At 41.3% G+C, this 23,476-nt stretch overlaps 1 protein-coding gene across 3 annotated transcripts in view; it reads right to left on the bottom strand.

Annotated features, from left to right (window-relative positions):
• Window positions 1-23,476, bottom strand: part of FAT3 (FAT atypical cadherin 3) — a 313,352-nt gene that overhangs the window by 3,553 nt on the left and 286,323 nt on the right. For 2 of the 3 annotated variants that reach the window (XM_065729980.1, XM_065729981.1), the window contains 5 exons: window positions 18,568-19,036; window positions 8,050-8,203; window positions 6,301-6,956; window positions 4,198-4,311; window positions 842-901 (listed from right to left, as the gene is read on the bottom strand). In XM_065729980.1, coding sequence (XP_065586052.1) covers window positions 842-901; window positions 4,198-4,311; window positions 6,301-6,956; window positions 8,050-8,203; window positions 18,568-19,036 — 1,453 coding nt within the window. The remainder of the gene's footprint in view (window positions 1-841; window positions 902-4,197; window positions 4,312-6,300; window positions 6,957-8,049; window positions 8,204-18,567; window positions 19,037-23,476) is intronic. The other variant, XM_065729982.1, reaches the window with a different exon arrangement.

Here is a 23,476-nt window from a genome sequence, read left to right as displayed (position 1 = left end):
ACACTTCAGATAATCATTAAATATACTATATTTACTACATTTTGGACTTGATGCTTAACTAGACTCAAGTCAACATTTTCCCAAAGTTAAGATAAATGTTGTATAAATAAATAAAACTTATTTATCTTAGCTATATCACATTTCCTCAGTGCTTTATTGGAGAGCCAAATTGTAATGTTCTTGTTTGACAGGCAAGGGAACTAGTTCACTTGTAGTGAAATGGGTCTAAGATTACCCAGAGGTCAATGGCAGAGCTGAATAAGGGGTCTTTGGATCCAAGTGCTACACTCTATTCACTACACACATGAACCCCAAGGGAAAAGTGGTGGTGGCGAGGCCGCCTTGCTACGTAGCATCAAGGGGGTTGTGTCTATATATCTTCTATTGCACTTTATTACCTGGGAGAAACCAGCTACCTGCCCACCACCACTATGTTTCTCTCAATGGAGTGCATAACCCAGCTTAACCACAGCTTAGGATATTTTACAGGTACCTTCTGGCACCTTCTGTTCCCATCCTCTGCAGACAGGACAACGTCAATGATTTGGTTCCATTGTCAACCTCATCCTACTCTCTCAGAAGGCTAAGGCAATAAGCAAGCAAAAACACTGACTGGACCAAAAGATGATGATGGCCTTGATACCTTTCTACCACTTCCAGTTACCTAAAGATACCTTGTAGTACACCACTTTTGGGTTTGCTGGTGAACATGCTGATTTTCGAATCCCAATCCCCACCTCAGGTTTGCTGGTCAGTTTATATTAGTGAGGTTCTGCTGGAACATTTCACAATGAAAACAAGAAGCATTGTTGCATAACAAGAAAGAAAAAAAATTAAATACCTTCATTTTCTATAGTGTCAACTACATTGTTGACAAGCTGTATGACAGTCACTATGGAAGCTTGCAGGGGAGGGAAAGCAGAAAATAAGGGGAGAGGAAGGACAGCTTCAGGTTAGTATTTAAATCATATGTCATATGTTACCACAATAAATTCTCTCAAACAGAACTGACATTGAAGAAAAAGGCTGCCGACCAATGATTTATGCAGTGGATTGCAGGACACTTCATTTCAGATAATCCCATACATTTTCAGAGCGGTGATAAATTCCAAACCAACATTTCCAAAAAGGTGTATGGTATGATGTGTATAGCCTCATAAATTCAAACAGACTGGCCAGCTGATTCAATTAACCACAGCGGTATCTTGTCTACCTGACAGTAATTTCTAATTCACTCTTGCTTAAAGGTCTCCAGAGACCATGATATGTGCTCCAAGGAATCATTATCTTCATACTACTGCACCGTCTGAAACAGCACCAGGCTTAATCCATTTCCTAAGAGAAATGTTTTACTTATTTACTGCTTGCACTGTGCAATGCAGTATCTCTGGGACATTAAGTGGTACTGCTGTAATTGGAAGGGTGTAGGCAAGTAGGTTTGGTTCAAATTTTGATTTTTGCTTAACAGAATATTTTCACAAATACCTTGTGCGTCCTCTGCAGCTGTTTTACCAAAATATACTTTTCCTTCGAAATAATTGGTATTGACCAAACAATCTTTTAACAAGGAGTAAAACAGCAGTACAGTGTGTGATCTTGTAGATGATTTTGGACAAAGTAACACCCTTGCCTTTGACTACTTGAGACAAAACTCAAAGGGAGAGCTCCCTTTACAATCAGCTGGTACTGGGTTTTCTGCTGTCTTAATTACAAGAAAACTGATTTCTCTGGAGCAGGCTAAGGCGAACAGAAATGTTGGGCAGGAAATACATTTTTGTTTCACACAGCCAATAGACTTAGAGGTCACAAGAAGCATGTTAACACTAATAGCACTTTTCACCTTATGTTAAACATTCAGAGGGCTCTTCAATTTTGGGCATAGGATCAAGAATCACATCCAATTTCCTCAGTCCTTGTGAAAGCTTGGCAAAACGTCTTGATGAGCCAAAGAAACCATGTTCTGTCTTTGACTATATTTATGGTATCAGTGGCCCTGGTGATTGTATAAACAAGGGAGGCTCATATTGGCTAATGCATAACAGACATTATGGAAAATTAAGCGGCACCATGTAATTACTTTCTGTGTGGGTAGAAAAAGAGGTAGAGGGTGGCTGAAAAAGGCAAGAGGAGCCTTATCAGAGCTAGGAGGAAGCCCTGCCTTGTCAGTAGGGTTGCAGCTCCGAACTACTCATGGCTTCCTCATGTGCTGCTGGTGTAAGCAAGACATGGCAGGGAAGGGCTGGAAACAAAAAGAACCCCCAAGGAAGATCTGTCTGTCCCTGCACTACTGACAATGTCATCCAGATGGGGGCAGGTAATGAGAGAAGGAAGAGTGGTGCTTCTGCCAGAGATCTGGGAGCTATGGACAACAGGGAGTGAGAACATGAGGTCAGAAACGGCCAGAATTAGTTTTCATGGCAGATATGAGTTGTCTGTGGTGAGAGCTGTGCAGAGCATTCCCACAGAAGGGAGGGAAACTCTACCCCAGCAATTCAGTGGAAGAGAACATCCAAACCCAGCACTGCCCAGGGGTAGGAAAACGGTGCCCTATAGAATTCCCTTGGATTACCCAGCACAATCAGCAATTCAATGGCAGTGAAATGATAACCTAAATGTCTGCTTTTGCCACATCCCTTTGTTTTGAAATTGCTTATGATGGAAATCTGTGACTTGCCTTTGAAGTGAGTTGACTGTTATTGCTGAGAGAAAGTGACTATTTTTGCATTTTATTTTCTTTATAATCACAAAAAATTGGGGTCTTTTTTGATCACAAGGAATACCATAAATTACTTTTTATGGCTTCAGGAAGGATATCCAATATCCCCAATGTGCAAGTAGGTGTGCGTGCAAATACTACCTATGCTTATATTTGTATTTTAGGCTCTGCTACTGCAAACCCACCCTGCTGTTGCAGGAAAATCAGAGCATGCAGTCTTGCATTGACCTCTACAGAATGACTCAGATGATTAAAGCTACTCCTCCCATTCTGTTTGTAGTTACAGATTTGTTTAGACCCTGAACTAGAATTGTTATCTTTAAAGGTCATATTTTAAGTGTAGCTTTCACAAAAAATGAGTGGGCAGATCCAGCTTCAGTGGATATTGTGCCAGTGACTGGAATGCGATGAAAAGCCTAATTAGAATTTGAGGGATATAAAAAGGAACCATGTGCCACAGATGAACACGTGAATAATTATTGAAGTAACAGTAATATCACAGAAGTGTTTTGCTTTTTTTTTTTTTTTTTTTTTGAGGGGGAACACAGAAAAGCCCTGAGAAGTGTGACAAAAATACTCATGGTGCTTCAGTCACAGCTGAACCAAAAGCACCAAAAGCATCTGCAAGTGCCCTTCCCTTTAAGCGCTTTTTCCAACATTCAGGAGTACCTAGGGGAAAGCTGCGTGACATGACTGAGAAACTGAGCCTCCTGACAGTTCATTAACTGGTGAGTGAGGAACCTAAGTGCAATCTCTTTGTGCTAATCTTTTATGTGTATCTCAATGAGGCTTCCCTGACAACCATCATCCCTCCCTGGCAGAAACATCTTGGCTTTTCTCAGCACCACTGCTCCACATGCATGGGCCTTGGAACAAGGGTTTGATCTGACTTTGTGTGCTGCTTTCTGGCTGTGTATGGCCCTGCCCACGTCACCCACTGAGATAATGATGTAGGACAACTAACATGCACAGAGCAAGGATTTAATGGTGCTCTATTGTTCGCTGAGCTGTGATTGCCAGGGAGAGGCCAAGGCACCGGGGACTGCCTCATCCACTCATTGTTGCATGCTGAGCACCTGCAGAGTTTTGCTGGGACTGTGAATGAGACCTGGCAAACTGGAGAGAAATTCCCTTTGATTTGACTGATGAAACATGAAAGTCATCCCCTTCCAAGAGGGAAAAGGATAGAAAAGCCTCAGCTGAACTTGCTACCTCTTAGTCTACTTCTATATTGGCAATGTGAGCCTGCTGTATCCTAACTCTAATTCAGTGCAAAGCTTGGTACTGATGTAATGGCTCCATGCACCAAGATTTCAGCTACGTTCTGATAATTTAAAAATGGCCACAAAGTTATGGTTTGAATCCACGGCTTTCTGACTTCCAGCATCATTAAAGGGTTTTCTATATGTCACCTAATTGTTTTTATTAAGAGAGTCAAATGCCTTTGTCCCCAGCATAATAAAGATAAAATCATTTCTTACCATTATCATCACCCGAGTCAGACTGGAAGGAGCTGAGGGACTGTACTTCAGAGTTGCTGCCTTTATTACTTCCTGAAAAACAGGTCACTTCTTCAGCGTCATCAACACCTTTACCTTCATTGACAGCAAAAACAAAGCAAAATGGTACTCTATTGGTATGCACATTTGTACCACATAGCCAACAGACAGCTTTTTCTTATTTTTGTCAGAATAAATTTCCTCCAGATAGAGGAAATGACCCATTGTCCACGAAGGCAGCTAGTGACTGCTGAAGTGTTTGAAGTCAAACAGGTTCCCAAGCAGCTGATACCATTGCTATCAAGGATTAAACACCTGCAGTCAGTATTGCCTTTTGGACCCTCTGTAGTCTCAGTGGCAAGGAAATTGATGATTATAAAAATGTGGTATAAATATCTTATACAAGAGATTACCAGTACATTTATCTTTACTGTTCATTTCTTAATTTAAGAGGCTCATACAAAGCCCACCAAAGTTACTGGGCATCTTTATGTCAGTGACCCTTGGGTTCACCACTGATGTAGATCAGATTATGCACTTCATCATGGTCATTCAGTCTCGTCAACCATCTACCATTTAGGAATGTAACTGCAGCCTGTGCTTAAATACACACATTCATATATGCATTCTGTGAGTGATAATAAGGAAAGCATATCAACCACAGCAAGAACTGAGACAGATGTCTTAGTTAATTATGAACGAACAAACTCAGGTGCTGCAAACAGTCAATCCACCTAAGTACAGCACTCCACCTGCAATCTGTAGATATTTCTACCCAGTATGGGGCACCTGCATATAGTAACAGCTGATTTTGTACTGCTGAGAAGCAGGGTACACAGTAGATGGAATGAGTGCTGCAGCAACGAAGCTGCACTGCTTTCCACTCGCTGACAGCTGAGGCCCATCCCCATAGCATGGCCTCATGCTGTGCAGAAATTCATGCAGATACCAGCATCTGTGTTAAGAGCAACCAAGAAAGCACAGAACAGAGCACAGATGGTGGCTTACATGCTGATATTTTAAATCAGCAAGGTTATATTTAATGGTTAAAAAGGTCAACCACAATACAACAGTGAAATACAGCCCGAAGGAATAAGAATTAATTCCTGTTCTTCAGAGGAAGGCCTTAGCCAATGTGTCGCCTTAGCTGAAAACCTGCATGTCAAATGAGAGGCACTGTAGACAGTTCATCTCTCTTTGCTGTTTTCTTACTCCCTAAAACAACAGAGTTAAAATAACTCCTGGATCGAGTATTTTTCTTGATAGGTTTGATCAAATTTGTGTTGCAATGAGGTTGAGCACTAATTTGAAAATGTTACTTAAAAGAGAAAACTCAACAAAGAAAAGAAAGAAACCCTGTGCTCTGTGAAAGCAAGCCATTATGAAGTGTTCTAACTAGCAGGGATGGACAACACAGGGCCTTAACTCTGGCTCAACAAATTGGTGTCTGTGAGGCTTGCTGTATCTCCAGCAACTCATTCAGGAATGAAAATGGGCACTGTATTAAGCTGCTGAGAAACCATCAGAGTACAAACAGTGTGACTGTGGGGAAAAGAAAGTTTGTGATCACCCTGATACTGCATGCAGATGAGAATGCAATGAACTGAAAGGGTGATTCTCTAAGTGGTGCTTGATTTCCTGCTTCATTTCATTGACAGTCGAATTAGAGAATATATTGGTGAATGTCTCCCTTGCAAAATAGAATTTCTTGTAGAAAGTTTAAAAATTTTAACTTCCCTGGGAGACCAAACACCCAGACCAAGCAGAGTTTCTGTTTGAGAACTCTGCCTCAATTTTTTTCCCCATTAGAAAGACAATTGCATTGTATCACTTGAAGAACGAGTGCTCAGAGTGCTTGAGTGCACGCTTTTTGAACAAGTAAATAATGTGTTCTGTCATACTTAGTGCATGTAAGAAGGTGTTTTGTGTGCCTAGTGTTAATTATACTCTTTCAAAGCTAAACCAAGTCAAAATTTTCAATGCATCAGCCTTCAAGTTAGAGCAGTAAGTGGAGCTGTGCCTGCTGCACCCTGTGAGGAAGCTATACTTATGGTAAGAAGAGTGGCAGCAGCATCCATCACTTACTTTCCGTTCCAGCATCCCATGTGCTCTTCCTAATGGAGTCACAGTCGGAGCGACAGGGAGACACTGCGGGCAAGTTGGGAGCCACGCTGCACACCACCACACCCCGCCTGGCTGTCAGGATGCGAGGGGACTCGGGATGAAATGTTGTCATCTCCTGGTGCTCCACACTGAGCCCATCCACTATCTTGTCCAGGTTATTCCGTGAGTCACTCTGGAAGCATGGGGTGTAGGCCATCGGCCTTACAGGAACCTGTGGAGGCCCAACCTCCTGGTAGATGTTTCTGCTGTCTCCGCTGTTCCTGATGTTCTTGAACTGGATGCCATTGCTCTTGTTCAGCAGGGCGGCAGTTGCTGGATCCTGAACAAGTGTGATGTTGTTGCGGGAATAGTTCTTGCGGAATACCTTCTTGCGGAAAATTATAAAAAGGATGATCAACACAAATATGACAAACAGAACCACGGCTATCCCTATCAGCTCCTCCTTGCCGACATACGAATGTCCTGCTTGTATATTGGGAACCACCACGGGGCGAAGACCGCAGTATTGCCCCACGTAGCCAGGGGTGCAGTTGCACAGAAATGAACCAAATACATTTACGCAGGAGCCACCATTTTCACATTCTTCTCTTTCACACTCATTGATATCTTCTTCACACCTGAAAAGAAGAAAAGGAGAAACATGGTGTTTGAAGAATGCTTAGTGAACAGCCCAGTTTTCAAGAGATCATTTGTCCAAGTGGTACAACAAAAAGACACCTTGCTGGTGCTTGTCCAATTAACATATTATTATCATGTTATTTAATGGCATTTATTTTTTTCTGTGGTTATTCCATGGCTTTCTAAAATAATAAAATACAAACGTCAAGAAGGAAATAAAAGTTTAAAGCATCTCACAGAAAAAGGCTCCTTGATCCTAAGATGGATCACAAAACATAACAGAAGATCTCATCACTTTTATATCACTTTTGGACCAACACATGGGATTCAATACAATTATCAAGGGGAGTCAAGGAAAAAAACAGAGCTGAAAATATGTATAATAAAGAATTCATAGACTACTAATTTGAGAGAAAAGGGGGATATACTGACTTCTAAAATTGATTTAGGGCTGGAGATAAAAATCAATAAATATTAGAGAAGTGGGAAAATTATAATCACAGAAACCCTAAACAGAGAGAGAACAGAGAAGAAAAGCAGGTGATAAAATAAGGCAAAACAAAACAAGATGTACAAAGTAAATGAGAAAAAAGCAGGGGGCAAGTTTTTACACCAAGTACATTATCAAGGTTTGAATTTTAAAAAGAAATGCAATAAATTAGGCTTTTATGTTATGCTTAAATAATTGATCCATTCTCAGAAAGAACAGATCCCAGATCAGCTTCCACAGGCTTTATGGATTGACTCAGGTGTCCATATCTCAGGGTGATCGTATCTTAGTGAGATCCATATTTCTTTTGGAGATCACATCTGAAACAATAGCTTCAGAGCTGGATTCAGAAAGCCTCATAGATTTCATTAGCTTGGACTTGATTTAAGCACAAAGTGTTGGGTTGTTTTTTGCAAGGGAACCATAGAATCATCTATGCTAGAAAAGATCTTCGAGATCATCGAACCCAACTGTCAACGTGATTCATAGCATCCCATCACTAAATCATGTCCCTGAGTTGGGCACAAAGCACCCAGTCAAAAAAATAAACTCCATCACTGAATTTAAATGCTCTGATTGCCTGTGTAGAAAAGTCTGCTTACGTTACTCCAGTCAGGCCATTTTTGCAGTTGCAGATGAAAGCATTGCCAATGGGATCGCATGAACCTCCATTCCGGCAGGGATTTGGAAAGCAGGCTGTGATCTCTGATTCACAATTTCTTCCAGTAAACTGAGAGAGGCAATTGCACTGGTATCCTGAGAGGTAAAGGACACAAAGAAATACATCAGAAGCCATCCACTGTTGTCTAGAAGCAAAGGAACCTACTTGGCTAATTTACTCCAAAAATTTTATTATCCTGTAGGGAAGAAGGGATGCCTATTCTCACTGTAGTACATCTGTGTGGTCCACACTAACTCCAGTGGACCGTGTGCTTATCTGGAATATTTGGTGATTGGAGCTCATGTAACTTAACCAAGGACCAGTGGAATCTTTGGAGCTCCAACTATTCCAGTCATTGTGATTCAGATAAGAATAAATGTCTCCTGTGAACAACCTTGGCTGCAGTAAATATCCCAGATCAGCAATGGATTTCCCTCTTTTTTTTTTTTTTTTAAAGAAAGACCATATGTTCCAATACTGTTGGCCCAGACCTCATCTGGGGCTTCATCAAAGATCAAATACATCAGTTGAGAGCTTTTTCATACCTGTCTTTTATAAGGATGACACTGCAGGGATGAGACTGCAATAATAAAGCACTTGACAATGATATTCAACTCTTTCATAAGGTGCATCATCAAGGCATGAACCACGAGCTTCATAATACGAGCTGAACTGGGGAATGCTACCCCTAATCAAAGCTGATTAAGTGCTGTTTATGCTATTAGGAGACTGATTAATCACTAGCTGCAATAAATTGGGTATCACACCACTCAAGAAGGGGACAGTAAGGTACCAAAGTCCATCTTCCATGGCAGCAAAGGAGCAATGTGAGTCAGAAACATTTCTTGACACCATCAGTTCACTACCTCAAGTAGCAAATGACAGTCTGTTTTATTCTCCTCTCCTTGTGATTTGCCATTAATAAGTCCTTTATTTAAGGTCATAAAGAAATCCAGTAAGAATATGCACGTCTTCATATTGTGTGGAAATCTGAGTCCTTTTTCACTTGAGAAGAACAAGATCTACTTACAAAATCAAAATGTCCCAATAGATGTGTAGGCAAGATTCAAGCTCTGCTTACGGGGTTCACATATCAAAGCAATGTACTAAATATGGCATCTTAATCAACTGGAACAAGGAATCTTCCTGCCATTACTGCAGTTGAAATCTTTACATCTATGTTTTTGAAATGAATGTATATATACATATAAAATCATATATGAAAATGTATATATACATATATGCATTTTAAAAGACACTGTTCTAGAAAACGAGGCAGGAAATTTTGGCAAAGTTATGAGAAGGAGAATTTCACAGAAACAATACAGTCGTGGCATGAGGAAAAAGCAATTCTGCATTAGGACTGTTATGTCTTTTATGTCCTATCTGCTTCAGTTTGCCTTGTTCAGTTATCCTAATTGAATTCTTCCTGAAGACAGGCTTCAGCAAAGAAACCTGGAACAAGACTTAGTGGCTCATTCAGTCAAGATTCCAAATCCATCTAAGTGAAGATAAATGAAATAGATAATCAGATCAACCATGTCTGTTGTCCAGCAACAAAAAGGGGGATAAAAGCACTGCTATTTGAAGGTTACAGAATTAAGAAAAGAAATGATTCCACTGCAGATGTTCCTAGAAAGCATACTTGGTCAGCACCAGCAAGACAGGATTATTCTAGCTGTCTTACACAGTCACTCAGACAATGCGAACAGCTCTTCAGATCTGCAGAGAGCTGGTACTGAAGAATTACAAAACTGTGACTGCACCGGGCATCACATTTTGATGCCATTCCTACAAAGTATTTTTTGTTACTCAGTAGAACACCTGATCTAGAAATCATTGAGGTAGAAATCACAGCATGAATAAGAGAGGCTGTTTCACTGCTCCATTTTATGACTGAACAGTGACATCTATGGTTGAAAAATTTGCAGTAATGTTTTTGTATACATATATGGTCTCATCAGGTTTAAGTGAAATGAAAATTTTCAAATATATATAACATTTTATTCATGAACACATATGTTGTTTTATATAATAGCAGAATAGATCTGTTTTTCTAACTATCTGATAACTGGCATTTGACAACTACATAGCTTTGAAATGACTTTAAAATCAATCTTTGTGCACCTATGTTACTAATAAGCAACACCAGAACACCAAAGCCTTCAAATAATTTTCTTTTCACCTCTTACATTTGTTTCAGCTGCACTGAGTTAAGCTCTGGATTGTTGTTGTGTAACACATTCTGTTACATTTATTCACTGTAGACAACCTGAGAGATACTGATCTGACTACCAAAAACAAACAAAACAAAAAAACCTTTTTCCACTAAGTATAAAAGGAGTAAGGGTTAATTTACTGTCATTATTGACAATTATATATAATCAAGATACACTGACTTCAAATTGGGATTTTATACCAAACTGAATACTCTGGATGGGTCCAGGGTCTGTTGGGTGATGTATAAACCAAACAAAAATGAGAAGTTACTTATGAAAGCCAACATTTTTGACTGAATTTGATTTAATGACGGTAGAACATAATCATATATTAGGTGGCTAAAGTATTCAGTATAATTTCTAAGTCTGGGGATCAAAAAAAAAACAACACAAAGTTAGGAATAAAAAAAGACAATAAAACAAGTTAGTGTTATATTATAATATTTATCACTGATTTCCTATTAGAAGCACTGCCATACACCTGCTTACTCTATGTCACTGGCAAAATACGCTGAGCTTTCCTGTGACACACAACCAAAGCAGCAAAACATTCATCTGGGAGAACTCCAGCACAGCAAAGCATATGTCAAAATTAGTGGAGTAAAGCAGATACAATGGCTCAGTTCACAGCATCTATCAACTAGACCAGCAGACTTGCCAGACCTTTCATGCCTTTCCAAACCTCCCAGCAGAAGCTATCATGCCACCTGGTGCTGCACATTGTGGCCACATGGCTGTGGACAAAGAGCATTTCTAAAGAAAACCTTTTTGTCAGGGGTGCATCCTAGGATTAATAAAGTATTTTTAATACATTTTTGATGCAATACCTATGTAATATGTCATGAAATTCTTCCCATCTGTTAAATGCAAGAGTAATATGCAAACTTCCCATGCCTAAGGACAGTACAGCTGAAGTACAGGGGTCAAATGCCCCTGCCCTCTCAGTAGGAAAAAATAATTCCTCTTCCAAGATATCTAGGGCTTGTCCCTGTTCGCAGTGAAGACAGTGGAAGTCTTGGAAATTCTACAGCATTTAACATCATACAGTCTATCTGTTTTCCCTTTGAGATATGAATATTTAATTTTGCATACTGATCCTGAAAAATATTGATATGCATTCTCCAATGCAACAAATCACCACTGTATGGCTTCAGAAGGAACCAGTGGAAAAAGACAGAAAGCTATGATAAACACATCCACGATGTTGTTGGGAAACGGTCAGTGCACCCTAGGTCTGTGTCACAACAGTCTGTCCCAACAAAAGGAAGACACTGAGGCCCTGGAGAATGTCCAGAGAATGGCAATGAAGCTGTGAAGGGTCTGGAGCACAAGTCTTACGGGGTGTGGCTGAGGAAGCTGGGACTGTTCAGTCTGGAGAAGAGGAGGCTCAGGGCAGACCTTATTGCTCTCTACAACTGGCTGACAGGAGACTGTGGTGAGGTTGGGGTTGGCTTCTTCTCTCAGGTAACAGCATTGGCACAGGCTGTCCAGGGAGGTGGTGGGGTCAATGTCCCTGGAGGTGTTCAAGAACCATGGATATGTGAGACTGGGGGGACATTGTTTAGTTGGCAATACTGGTGACAAGTAGCTGGTTGGACTAGCTGATCTTAGAGGTCTTTTCCAACCTTAACAGTTCTATTGTTCTATGATTCTGTGAACAGCCAACTCTGTGAAACCATAACCACTGAGCAATGACACAGTCTAGTTAGGGCCATATCTGTATAAACAAGCCCTAAAGAGCAATGGGCAGTGAGTTTGTGGAGAAAAACGGCACTGAGGACTGGAACACCTTCAGTGCACACATTTCAGGGTTTCAGGATCAAGTTATCCACACTCCTGATGTGTGCCTTCCAGCTCAACACTGCCCAGAGTAAACCTGGTTCTGTAAGGCCTCACTGCTCACACTTACACAGACATAGTCTTCTAATGCCTATGGCATTAGTCTTGGGTGATCTGATTGTTTTATTAGGTTTCTCTGATGCTCCTTCACCAAATGCTTCTATGCAGCTGTGCCATATTCTCTGACTCCAGAGGATGTCCTCTTGTCTTTTTGACTTGACTCTGGCTTGTCCCCCTGACTTGTTGCATTTCTGTTCAGTCATATAAAGTGACAAGAAGAAAAATGGCCTTTTCAGCCCAGACCTTACCAAAGAGCAACCTGCTGAAACTGAAGACACTGCATAGGCTTTCTGTCTATACCTGTATTTGCTTGGCACTTAATAGCAGTGACACTGGCAAAAGACAGGCACTGTGCCACCAGCAGATGGGATGCTGTTATGCAGTGAACATCCCTGTTGGTAAAATTCCCAGCCTGAGCATCTGAATGCCTGTCTATCCTCAGGTTTGCTTGGTTTTATTGAAGAGGATGCTCCTAACTGCTGCCAATTCTTTTTTTGAACATGTGTATGCTTCTGTTTCTATCCATCACATGCAAGAGGATCTGGCTTTTATTTGTGATGTGCTAGGCTTTCCCATTTGATCTCCCCATGCAGTTTCTTTCCCTGCTGCGCCACCAGCCCTGACAAACTTGATGTCAAGGAGCAGGCCTGCCCTTGGCCCTGCTCACACATCATCTCATGTTGAGTTAACTGATGAGAAAGCTGCAGATGGAAAACAGCTATCCCAGCACTTACATTTTGGTGTGTTTAGAGACATACCTGGCCAGCTTCAAGAGCTGTGTGTTCTTCAGCCATATGTACTCCTGCCACTTCAGATTTAATGTATCTGTCTTCAAAGAGATGATCGCTGCCTAGTGCTTTCCATAAAAGGGTTGCTGTGTATTTGCTTTGAAACTGTGAATCTCAATCCAAATCTCTAAAAAGCATAGCTATGAGTAAGATTAAAAAAAAAACAAAACACCAACAAATTCCTAAAAAACCTTTAAAAATGAACTGATGCACACATGGTGTGCTTGCATTACAGCATGCTTGTTTGTTTGTGTCTCCGTGAAAGAAGTGACATTGAGAGTACACTTAAGACCTGGTCAATTCAAAGCTACAGCAGTAACACACCCATTGTTTCTCTGTCACTCTTGAAAACTACATAGACCTCAAAAACACCTATGTGTTAATGCAGGCAACATGCTTTAAAGCATGTAGTAAAATCACCATATAAGTGCCACGTTGCATATTTCTCTCCCAATGGATTTTAACTCGCTAAAAATATTAAAGAGAGGAAGGAAAAATGAGAGGGGAAAGGAATGACTTTCTGTCCTTGCTCCTTGCCCTCAGTCCTTGACTTGCTAGATACTTTTGCTCAAATGCTTCATATTCAAATCAAATTGCCAACTTATATAAACCATTTACTTCAATCAAAGCCAGATGTATATAGGACTGATCACATTAAAAGGAAGTAACTGCACTTCTAATTGCAGGATTTACAAGCATAAGGTTTCTTTCTGTGGCTGAAAACCTTGGCAAAAGACAGATTTGATTACAGTAAAGCTTTCTATTGCTGTGATTGCTCATGTTGTTATTCAAGCAGATAAACATACACAGAATTGGCAGAATTGGTAACATCACTCTATTATTAAGGTTGTGCGACATTTCCCATTTTAAGATCTCATATTTAGCTGCTTATAGCTTAACCACACTTTAAACACTTGGTTGAGTTTCCTCTGGAAATTTTAGTCCGAAGAGACAAGTCATTAAAGAACACGAGGTTGTTTGTCAGGTTTCAAAATACTAACAGCTTTCTTTAAAAATAGCTTTATTGACCCACACTTGAGGATAAGGACTGAAAATATGGAAGAATGTGGTCTATATTTCAGGACTGCGGTTTCCAATGTCTCCAAGAAAATTATCCTTACGCTGAAGTCTTTTGAGCTGCCAGGAGCAATCCTGGTGAGTGCTCTTCCCCTATTCCCATGCTCTTTTAACCACACGTGATATGTCCCCATGAGGTCCCTGGGCCCTGTCTCAGCTTTATAATCACTGACAGCACTGCACATCTAATGCTGACATGGGATTTGATTCAGACTTGTGGAAACACGAGTGCAACTCCTATCATGGTCACTTTCTGCTGTTCCAGAAATGAAATTATGGGAGCAGAGAAGCTTTTACGTGCTCTCACCCCATGGCAGTGGTTGGCAGGATCCTCTCTCTGTCTGCTCCAGCAAGGACACAGAGAACAGGGTGGCCAGGGTCATGTCCAGCTGACTTCTGAACATCTCCAAATAGGAGACTCCACAGCCTCTCAGTGATGTTTCAGAGCATCTGAACTATCTGTGCATTCTCTTGCAGGCTGAGATGGCAGTTTTGTCCTACTGTTACAATACGTTCACGCTCCTAGTGCATAAAAAGCACTGCTTTAACAATCCCCCACACAGGGCCATAATGTTACCCTATTTCCATAGCTGCACAATAAAAGGCACTCAGAGGCAGCTTTTTATTAATGGTGAACAGTAGGCATTTCAACTGAAAGGAAGATCTCACAACAGGAACGCTATTACTGAGATTGTATTTTAGATGATCAATTTATGTAAATTGTGTGTAAATGAGACATTGGCTCTTTGATTTCTGGCATGTAGCCAGCAACTTTAATGCTATAATGTTGGGTAACCTTTGTTTGACTGTTTTCTTTTTAAGTTAGCTACAAATTTGAGCTTTCTTTTTCTCTCAATTTTCTTGTAAAGCACTGTAGGGTGTTTTAAGAAAAAGGATGTTAACAGTATATGAAATCTGCCCTGTAAAATTCATATTAAAGGACTGATTTATTAAAAGAAATCCTGCTATTATTCTAGATACTCACTGTTTAGAAAAAAGAACCATAATTCTCCAGAAACTTTAACAGGAGGAAAATACCATATCAGAGGAAGGAATCATAGGAAGAGGGAAAATGATATCAAACTAAAAGAGGAGATATTTAAATTGGAGATAAAAAGGTTTTGGTTTTTTTTTACTGTAAGGGTAAAGGCACTGACAGAGGCTGAACAAAGAGGTGGTGGATGTCCCATCCCTGGAGGTACTTAGCATGAGGCTGGACTCACTCTGAGCACCTGATGGAGCTGTAGGTGCCCCTGTTCATTGCATTGGGGTTGAACTAGATGGTCTTTAAGGATCCCTTCGAACTCAAACCATTCTGTGATTCTGTGAAAGTATCAGTGAAGAGATCTTGATCCTTTCAAATGCCCTGGGACTGGGGATGAGATCTCTGCTGGTACAGTGCATTTCAAATGTCTATTTCCCCTGAAAAAAACTGCCATTTCCTTTCCCAAGATTATAAAAAATAAAGATTGATTGCATTTTATTCTTTATAAAATCCATCTGCTAATATCTGTGTCATGGAATATGTTTGGTGATTCCTAAATGCACACTGCAATTTGTGGCCCTGTAACCAGCATTTGCAGTGCTGTTGGGCTGCATGGAACTTAATTGCAGGATCTTTCTGTGCATGTAGGACACTATCAGCAGAACCGTTTTGCTTGGTGGAAACAAAACTGCCCACTTCTCCTGAGGGGCTGGGCTACAGAACTGCTAATGTACAGTCAGGGCCCATTGCGCAAGAATGATGGCTTTATAACAACCTTGTATTTACATACACTGCTGAGGCAGTAAAAACAGCAAACAGACCTTGAGCGGCAGGCAGCCGAAACATCCCTGCAGGGCACATGCCCCTCACAGAGGCAGGAAAGCAGGCAAGTTAAATCAGCTCCATGACTGTGTTCCAGCAGCAAATTACGTTGACATGAGAACCGTGCCTGCCCATTCTAGTAATAAAATGGGTCTATTTTCAAGAGTCTGCCCAAGTTTCAGGTGGTTTTGCCATCCCACTGCTCCCCTCTGTGTGAGCAGGCACGCAGAGGGTGCTGGGAAAAAAATTCAATTGCTGTGAAACTGTGAAACAGCTCCTTAAAAAGGTTTTAATTTACTTGTCATGAGATCGTTGAGCAATATAAGCTCAAACAAATTCAATACAAGGGGCTGTTCTCATGCTTCCTAGGATGATGGCTGGAGGAATGGTTATCCTTGTTCATTAAGAATGGAGTCTCAATCAAAGCCACACTAGGTCCATATACATGGAACAGATGTATTTCCTAGCCATTTACGTAATCTTTACGTAATGTTGCCATTGGAGAAGACGTGGCTGAATCAAAGCCAAACATTCAGAAGAGAAGCGAGCTGGGATCAGAAAATCCATAGTTTTGGGCCTTACTCTATAAGGACAAAAAATCCGTCTGATGGTCGGTTTTGCTCAGATCTCACCAGATTTCAGCTCTGAATAAAATGTTCAAAAGTTGTAGAATTTACTGAAGTTTAAGAAAATAAACACAGCTCTGTGAATTACACCTTCATAAAAAGACCTCGGTTAAAAGTACCACACAGGTTAGGCACAGAAAATCTCAGTTTAGGTGAAGGGTTGGAAGGACCTCTGAAGACCCTGTTGTCATGGTGGCATGGGGAGGACTGGGAACACATTCTGCAGTCTCCTCTGGAACCACTGGATTCAAAGACATCCTAAGTAACAGTGAAACCCTCAAACAAGAAGTAGAGCTAGAAAGTGAGTGCAAAAAACCACCTGCCCCTGGGGAACCAGGAGGGAAATAAGAAAACAAAACTGAAAACAACTGAAGAGCAGAAATTAGTCTTATGTGTATGAGGGAACTACATAGACACAGTTAAGCAGAAAATCCTCGATAATGGTTAAAAAGTATTTTCCTTAGGGAAACATGACCTAAAACACCAAAGTAAGTGAATGGAAAGCTCTGTGCTTGCAGAAGACCTCCCTGCTGACTACTCTCGTTTTATGGACTGAAAAATGTCATAATCAGGTCATGGGGGTATCAGACCTTGTCAGCTCACTAAGGCCAAGTTTTAACTTGTCAGAAAAGATGAAGAGTGTCTTCTGCTAATACAGTGTAAAAAAGGGGGCAGGAAAGCAGAAATAGAACAGCCCTACAAGAAAGGTCCTATACAGATTCATAGAATCATAGAATCACTCAGGTTGGAAAAGGCCTTAAAGATCACTGGTTCAAACCACAACCTAACCATACTACCCTAACTCTTAACAACCCTCCACTAAGTCATGGCCCTGAGCACCACATCCAAATGGGTTTTAAACAGATCCAGGGATGGTGACTCAACCATCTCCCTCGGGAAACAACCCTTTATGTCAAGAAGTGTTTTCTGATATCCAACCTAAACTTAGCCTGGCTCAACTTTAGGCCATTTCCCCTTGTCCTGTCACCTGTCATCAGTGAGAAGAGACCAACCCCACTCTCGCTGTAAGCGCCTCTCAGATATTGGAAGAGCAATAAGGTCTCCCCTTGGCCTCCTCTTCCCCAGACTAAACAGCCCCAGATCCTTCAGTCTCTCCATGTAGGGCATATTCTCCAAGCCCTTCCCAAGCCTTGCTGCCCCTCAGTGTCCTTTGTGCACTGAGGTGCCCAAAACTGAACACAGTACTCAAAGTGAGGCCTCACCAATGCTGAGTGCAGGGGCAGGATGACTTCCTGCCTTCCTGCAGATGAATGCCATTTGCTATTTTCCCACTGAGATATTCTTATGGTTGGGGTATGCTGTCCACTAGATTAGTTTACTACTAGTTTTACTACATTAGATTAGTTTACTGGTTTACTACATTAGATTACTATGCAGTAAGTCACTAAAAACAGATTACACATGCCACCATATAACCACTGGATAAGAAACTCTAGCACCATTTAAATCCTATAAACCCTATAAACTTTGGTATTAGACCTTGAAGCACTCAGGCTTTCAAGGAAGCTGTAGGTTCGCTTCGAGGGGGTTTATAGTGGCTCAGACTCACTCTTCTATATGCAGACACGGAATGAAATTACTCACAGAAGGACCAAGGTGGTTGTAGACAGCTCAGTAATTATTTGTGACAGCGTCAGAAACAGAGAAGGGCAACAGTACCACTGCATCAGTGACGGACGTTTGAAATCACCATCTTTGTGTATAACCTTCGCTGCTGTAAACGGATCCTGTAAAATCCAGCTGAGAATTACAGTAATTGTAATTCTATTGGTTTCTATAGAAATAGGATTATCCTAACAGTCAATATATCAATTTCCTTTTGGAACACTAATGCAAGGAGAAGGAGCACGGTTTCACCATTATTTATAGAGCAAACAGCTTTTACACAATTTGCAATACCTATCTGAGCTTTATAGAGTTCATGAGATTTTTTTAAGCAGGCTGCTGCATAAAACCATCTCCAACAATAAATTGCTGAGGAAAATGAGGGGGAAAACCCATAAAGCAATGCAAAACATTTACCACCAGATGGCACGCTGGTACAGGTGCCGCCGTTCTGGCAGGGATGCCTTTCGCACGCGTCCGGGTACAGCACACAGCCGAGTTTCAGCTCTGTCAAGCCAACCACTTCTGCAAAGCTGCTGCGTTTGTTCTGCAGGGGCAGCTCGTTGTTGTTTAGGACGACTGAATCCAGGCAGCCCTGGAAGCCGCTCAAGACCTGCGTGGTTCTCTTGTCGGTCAGGCTGCGGACGTTGTCCACTTGGACCTGAGCTCCAAAATAGACGGAGCTATCCGTGCTGAGGGTCTGGAAGTAGAGGGGGGCTTTGCGGCGCTCCACGTAGCTGTCGTCCAGGGACAAGCTCGTGAAGTTGCGATTCAGCTCCAGGAAAACTGAGTGCCAGCTGCCATCATTGACAGCCCTGCCAGAAATTCCCAGGATCCCCGGGCCAGTCCCGCAGTCCAACTGGAACCACAGTTTGCCATCGACAATCTGTGGGAGGAAAACAGAAATCAAAGTGCTTCAGATTTCCCATAATAAGCTCTCACAGAGAATGAAAACATGGGGGACTTCCGGACTCTAGACAGTGCTAAAGATGGTCTTCTACACGGTGCTGAAACAACGAAATGCTGTGCTTTTATCACAACCAATAAACACAAGGTAGAATCACTACTTAGAATGTACACAAAAACAGTTATTATAGGCAAACAGAAGATACAGAGAAAAATAAATATGGATGTGTAACACAGCAGGTGTGCACTTGGCCCCAACTTCAATTCCCTAAGGACAGGTACAGGGGGAGGGAAAACCAGCAGGAACACTGAAGTTAAGCCAAGAGATGGCATAGCACCATTTCTCCAAGGAGCATTAAGGGTTAAAAAGCACATCTGAAATGCTTGTGTATGAACATACCTGGTTTGAGGAGCAAATGAGACAAACTGGAAGCTTTGATCCTTTCCCAGAGTTGTATCATTGATATTAGTGATAGTTGATGGGATGAATCCCATGATTGGAATGCTGGGATAGATTAATTATTCTATGGTAATGAGGTGTTCAGTTGCCAGACTTTAACTTCCCCAACATCAACTGGAAACATCACTGTGTTGTGACAAGCAAGTGTGGAAAATTCCTAAACCAAGTTGAAAATCATAGAATCACAGAGTGGTTTGGGTTGGAAGGGACCTTAAAGGTCATCAGACTCCAACCCCTCTGCCATGGGCTGGCTGCCAGCCACCAGATTAGGTTGACCAATCCTCCATCCAACCCAGCCTTGGGCACTTCCAGGAATGGGGCATCCACAACTTCTCTGGGCTGCTTGTGCCAATGCCTCACCGCCCTCTGAGTAAAGAACTTCTTCTTATCTTCCCATCTTAAATATTGAGTGGGTTAATGAGGAAAGGTGCACTACAAGAACTGTTGTTTGTGAAACGAGAAGACTCATTGACAGCTCATGCCTGCAAGCGTTCAAGATGCATTTGGATAACATCCTCAAAAACATGGTTTAACTTTTTGTTTGCCCTGAAGTTGTCAGGCAGTTAGACTTCATTGTCTTCATAAGCCTTTCCAACTAAACTATTCTAAGACTCTGGTTGGCTAGAAGTCATGTATTTTCCACTGAGGCCATAGTATCCAAACTGCATATACCTCACATAAGATGGCGTTACTTCTTTTCCTTTCCTCATGTTTATGCTGAGTTTGTGGCTTTAGAGTGATTGCTATGACTTCTTCTGACTGAGATATTGGAACAGGTTGCCCAGAGAAGCTGTGGGTGGCCCATCACTGGAAGCATTCCAAGTCAGGTTTGACAAGACTTTAAGCAATCTTTTCCAGTTAAAGATGTTCCCGTCCACGGCGGGAGAGGGGGAACTAGATGATCTTTAAGATCCCTTCCAACACAACTATTCTATGATATTATGATTTTATGATTCCCTAGTCCTTTGATTTCTCACTCTTCATCATGTCTCTCACTCAAGAGGGTGACTGTCAAGAGAAAGTGGCTGAGGAGTGCTAGGTAAGAGGCAGAGTGGAGCACTGAGAGGAATGGCACACAGCTGTACTTATTATTTAATCCATTCATGCAACTGTAAAATAATACAGCCCTTCCCTTTCTGATAGGGAAACTCTGTAAGTAAAATCTGTCAAGAACTGTAAAGGGGATATTGTGATGAGAGCTGATGCAAATACCTACAGACAGCTATGAAGCTCAGACTTGTGTTCCTTTTAATCTGAAGTCCTTATCCAGGGGAAATCTGTGCTTGCATGCTAGGGCAGGCCAAGTGCAGAGAGAGAGAATGGGTATGAAGTGCTGCTTTCTTGATTAGCAGTTTATCCAAAGATTTTAGGTTTCTCTAATAGATGTCAGTAAGTTTAAGATGGCTGTCAAGGTTAGGAGATAATTTCTTATGATACATTAATTGGATTCAAGATCTCTGAAAGCTCTTGCAATTATTTTACCTTTATGTCATGCTCTAGGAAGTATTTATTCCTGCAAATCCCATCTAAAGACAGTTCTGTCCCATTATTTATCCCCCTGAAAAGTTCAGACGCTCTGTCCTTTTGCAGCCCTCCTTGCAGCACACATTGCACTGTGCACCAGCTCATCCATAACATAACCCTACTCTCGCTTCTAGCAAAGCACAGATGCCAAAGATACCAGTGGATCATAGGCCAAAAACAAGAACACACCACAGCTTTGGTAGCCCATGGAGCTGGCATGGGTACTGCAGATGTGGGAATGCTGCATTCTGTCCATCCACCTTTGGCCACTTTTGGCTATCTCTTGCATGGTTGACTGCACAGTTATTTAAAACTGGGATACCTAGAGACATTCTTTGACATATGTCTAAACTGGTGCTCAAACTCTTCTCTTGCAGGCATTCTGAAGTGGTTTGATGATAAATGAGATGCTATCAATCTATGGGAGTAGTGATCATGGTTTCCACTAAGTGAATATCTGAGACAGTACACTTTACCCTAGGAAAACAAATACTTCTTGAACTGCAGTGTGAGTACTATTTGCCGTTTGTCAGTGCTCCAGCCTGATGCCTCCACTAAGCTTGAGTCTATATCATACATTAAAGCAAGAATTCCTTCTTGACAGTCATAATGTCAGCCCTTGGGAGGTTCACAAAACTATCTAGAGAAAAAATATGGAAAAAATCTTAAGTTCTGATGTTCCCTGGACTTTGTGTCTCTCCTTTCCAGATCTCAGTCTCATGACCAGCTGAATTTGAACTGGGCTGAAACCTCAAAACAAGTGACATGGGCCAGGTGGGATATTCCCACACTGCTCAGCTGCTCCACAATTGCTTGGGCAAGACAGAAATAGAAATGCTAAGCATGCAACAAGATTTCTGCAAACGTCCACAAACTAAAAGATCCTGTATAACACCAGAGGTGAACAGAATGTACAATGAGCCAGAAGAACAAGAATTAGGTCCTGCTATGGGCAGCTGGTTATTTTGAAGTTTATGACCAGTAGGATGTAATGAAATTGAGAAGAAATGAGATCTGTGAATGTAACATGACATGTCTGAGGGATGGACATTGCTTGGTACTCCCAGAGCTCAATCAAAAAAGGCTAATAAATGTGTAGAAAAATAAGTCTGGAACATTTTTCATCTAAAATCTTTTCTTAAAGGATTCAAATCTCATCTGTCAACTATTTCTGAAGATTGAAATTGGCCCTATTAAAGCATCTGCTCAGGAGGAATCTTAGTAAACAAGATGCCTTGATAAACTGAGATGGTTTTCTCTAGAGATGAAGCAATATTCTTTTCACCTTGTGCAGCAAAACAGTCCACAAACCTTGAAAATGCTGCTCTGAAAGTAAGCTCTGACTCAACAGGAATAAAAATTATGCTGAAATATACATGCCAAGATACTATACTTTGAAAAGTGGCCATCATTGGATAAGCAGCTAACTTTCTTTTTATTCTAAAGGCTTTTTCCTATGGAAACTATACTACTGCTTGTGTACAGTATACATATACCTCCCTTAAGACTACTTATACCCTGAAGGACCTACTGCCTGCATGCCTATTGCCCTTATTCACAGAACATGCTTTTCCAATTATCTTTATAAATACAACACCACATATGAGCACCTGGGATAAATATTACAGCATTTATATATGGGAAATGATGATCTAAAAGATCTGTAGTGCAAATATGTTTTATACATCTTTCTCATTCATTTCTCTTTCTTTTTACCAGCAGATGATCTGACATGCATCTGAAATGCTGTGCTTCCTTCTTTTTATTAAAAAAGCTCTAGTAACCCCAAACTTAGGTGAAAGATGGGAAGGATGGTTCAGCACTTGCAGTGCTGGCCTAAGACATGATAGATATCCATGGGAATCTGGACACTGCAACACTCTTCCTCTGGGAGCTCAAGCAAGTCAATAGTTTCCGGTCTCCATCAATAAAACAAGGATAACGTCATTTCCCTACCTCACACCACAGCTTCACAGATAAACACATTAAAGGCTCTGACATGCACAGAGCCCCCTAGCACTCAAACCATAAAAATGCTCTCATTAAACGGATGGTCATAGACCTTGCTATAGCAGGGCAGGGAGGAAATATTTGTCCTTTGCTGGCCTTGTGCCTCTAGCAGGAGTGGGGAACCCTGAGAGCTCCTGTCCTGCCTGCTTAGCAGCCTGGTTGGCCCAGGGAAGAGAAGGGTTCTCCACTCAAAAGACAAAATGATGTCTCCTCTCCTAAGCATGGAGAAGTCAATTGCAGATCTTTGATTCAGCAACTATTCTCTGATGTTCCCACAATTCTGCATAACCACTGTGATGTTTTGGCACTGATTCATCCTTAGAGGGGAATTTTAGGTTAATAGCCTGGACCTTGGAACCAAGAAAAGCTGAACTTTGAGTTAACTTCTGATCAAATGAGGTACATGTAAAACAAATTGTATGGAAA

The sequence above is a fragment of the Cyrtonyx montezumae genome, unplaced genomic scaffold, assembly GCF_038088225.1.
Source record: "Cyrtonyx montezumae isolate F1298 unplaced genomic scaffold, pur_monq_1.0 scaffold_12, whole genome shotgun sequence".
Taxonomy (NCBI): domain Eukaryota; kingdom Metazoa; phylum Chordata; class Aves; order Galliformes; family Odontophoridae; genus Cyrtonyx; species Cyrtonyx montezumae.
Note: the sequence above shows the minus strand (reverse complement) of the source record. Positions and strands in the feature narration are given on the sequence as shown.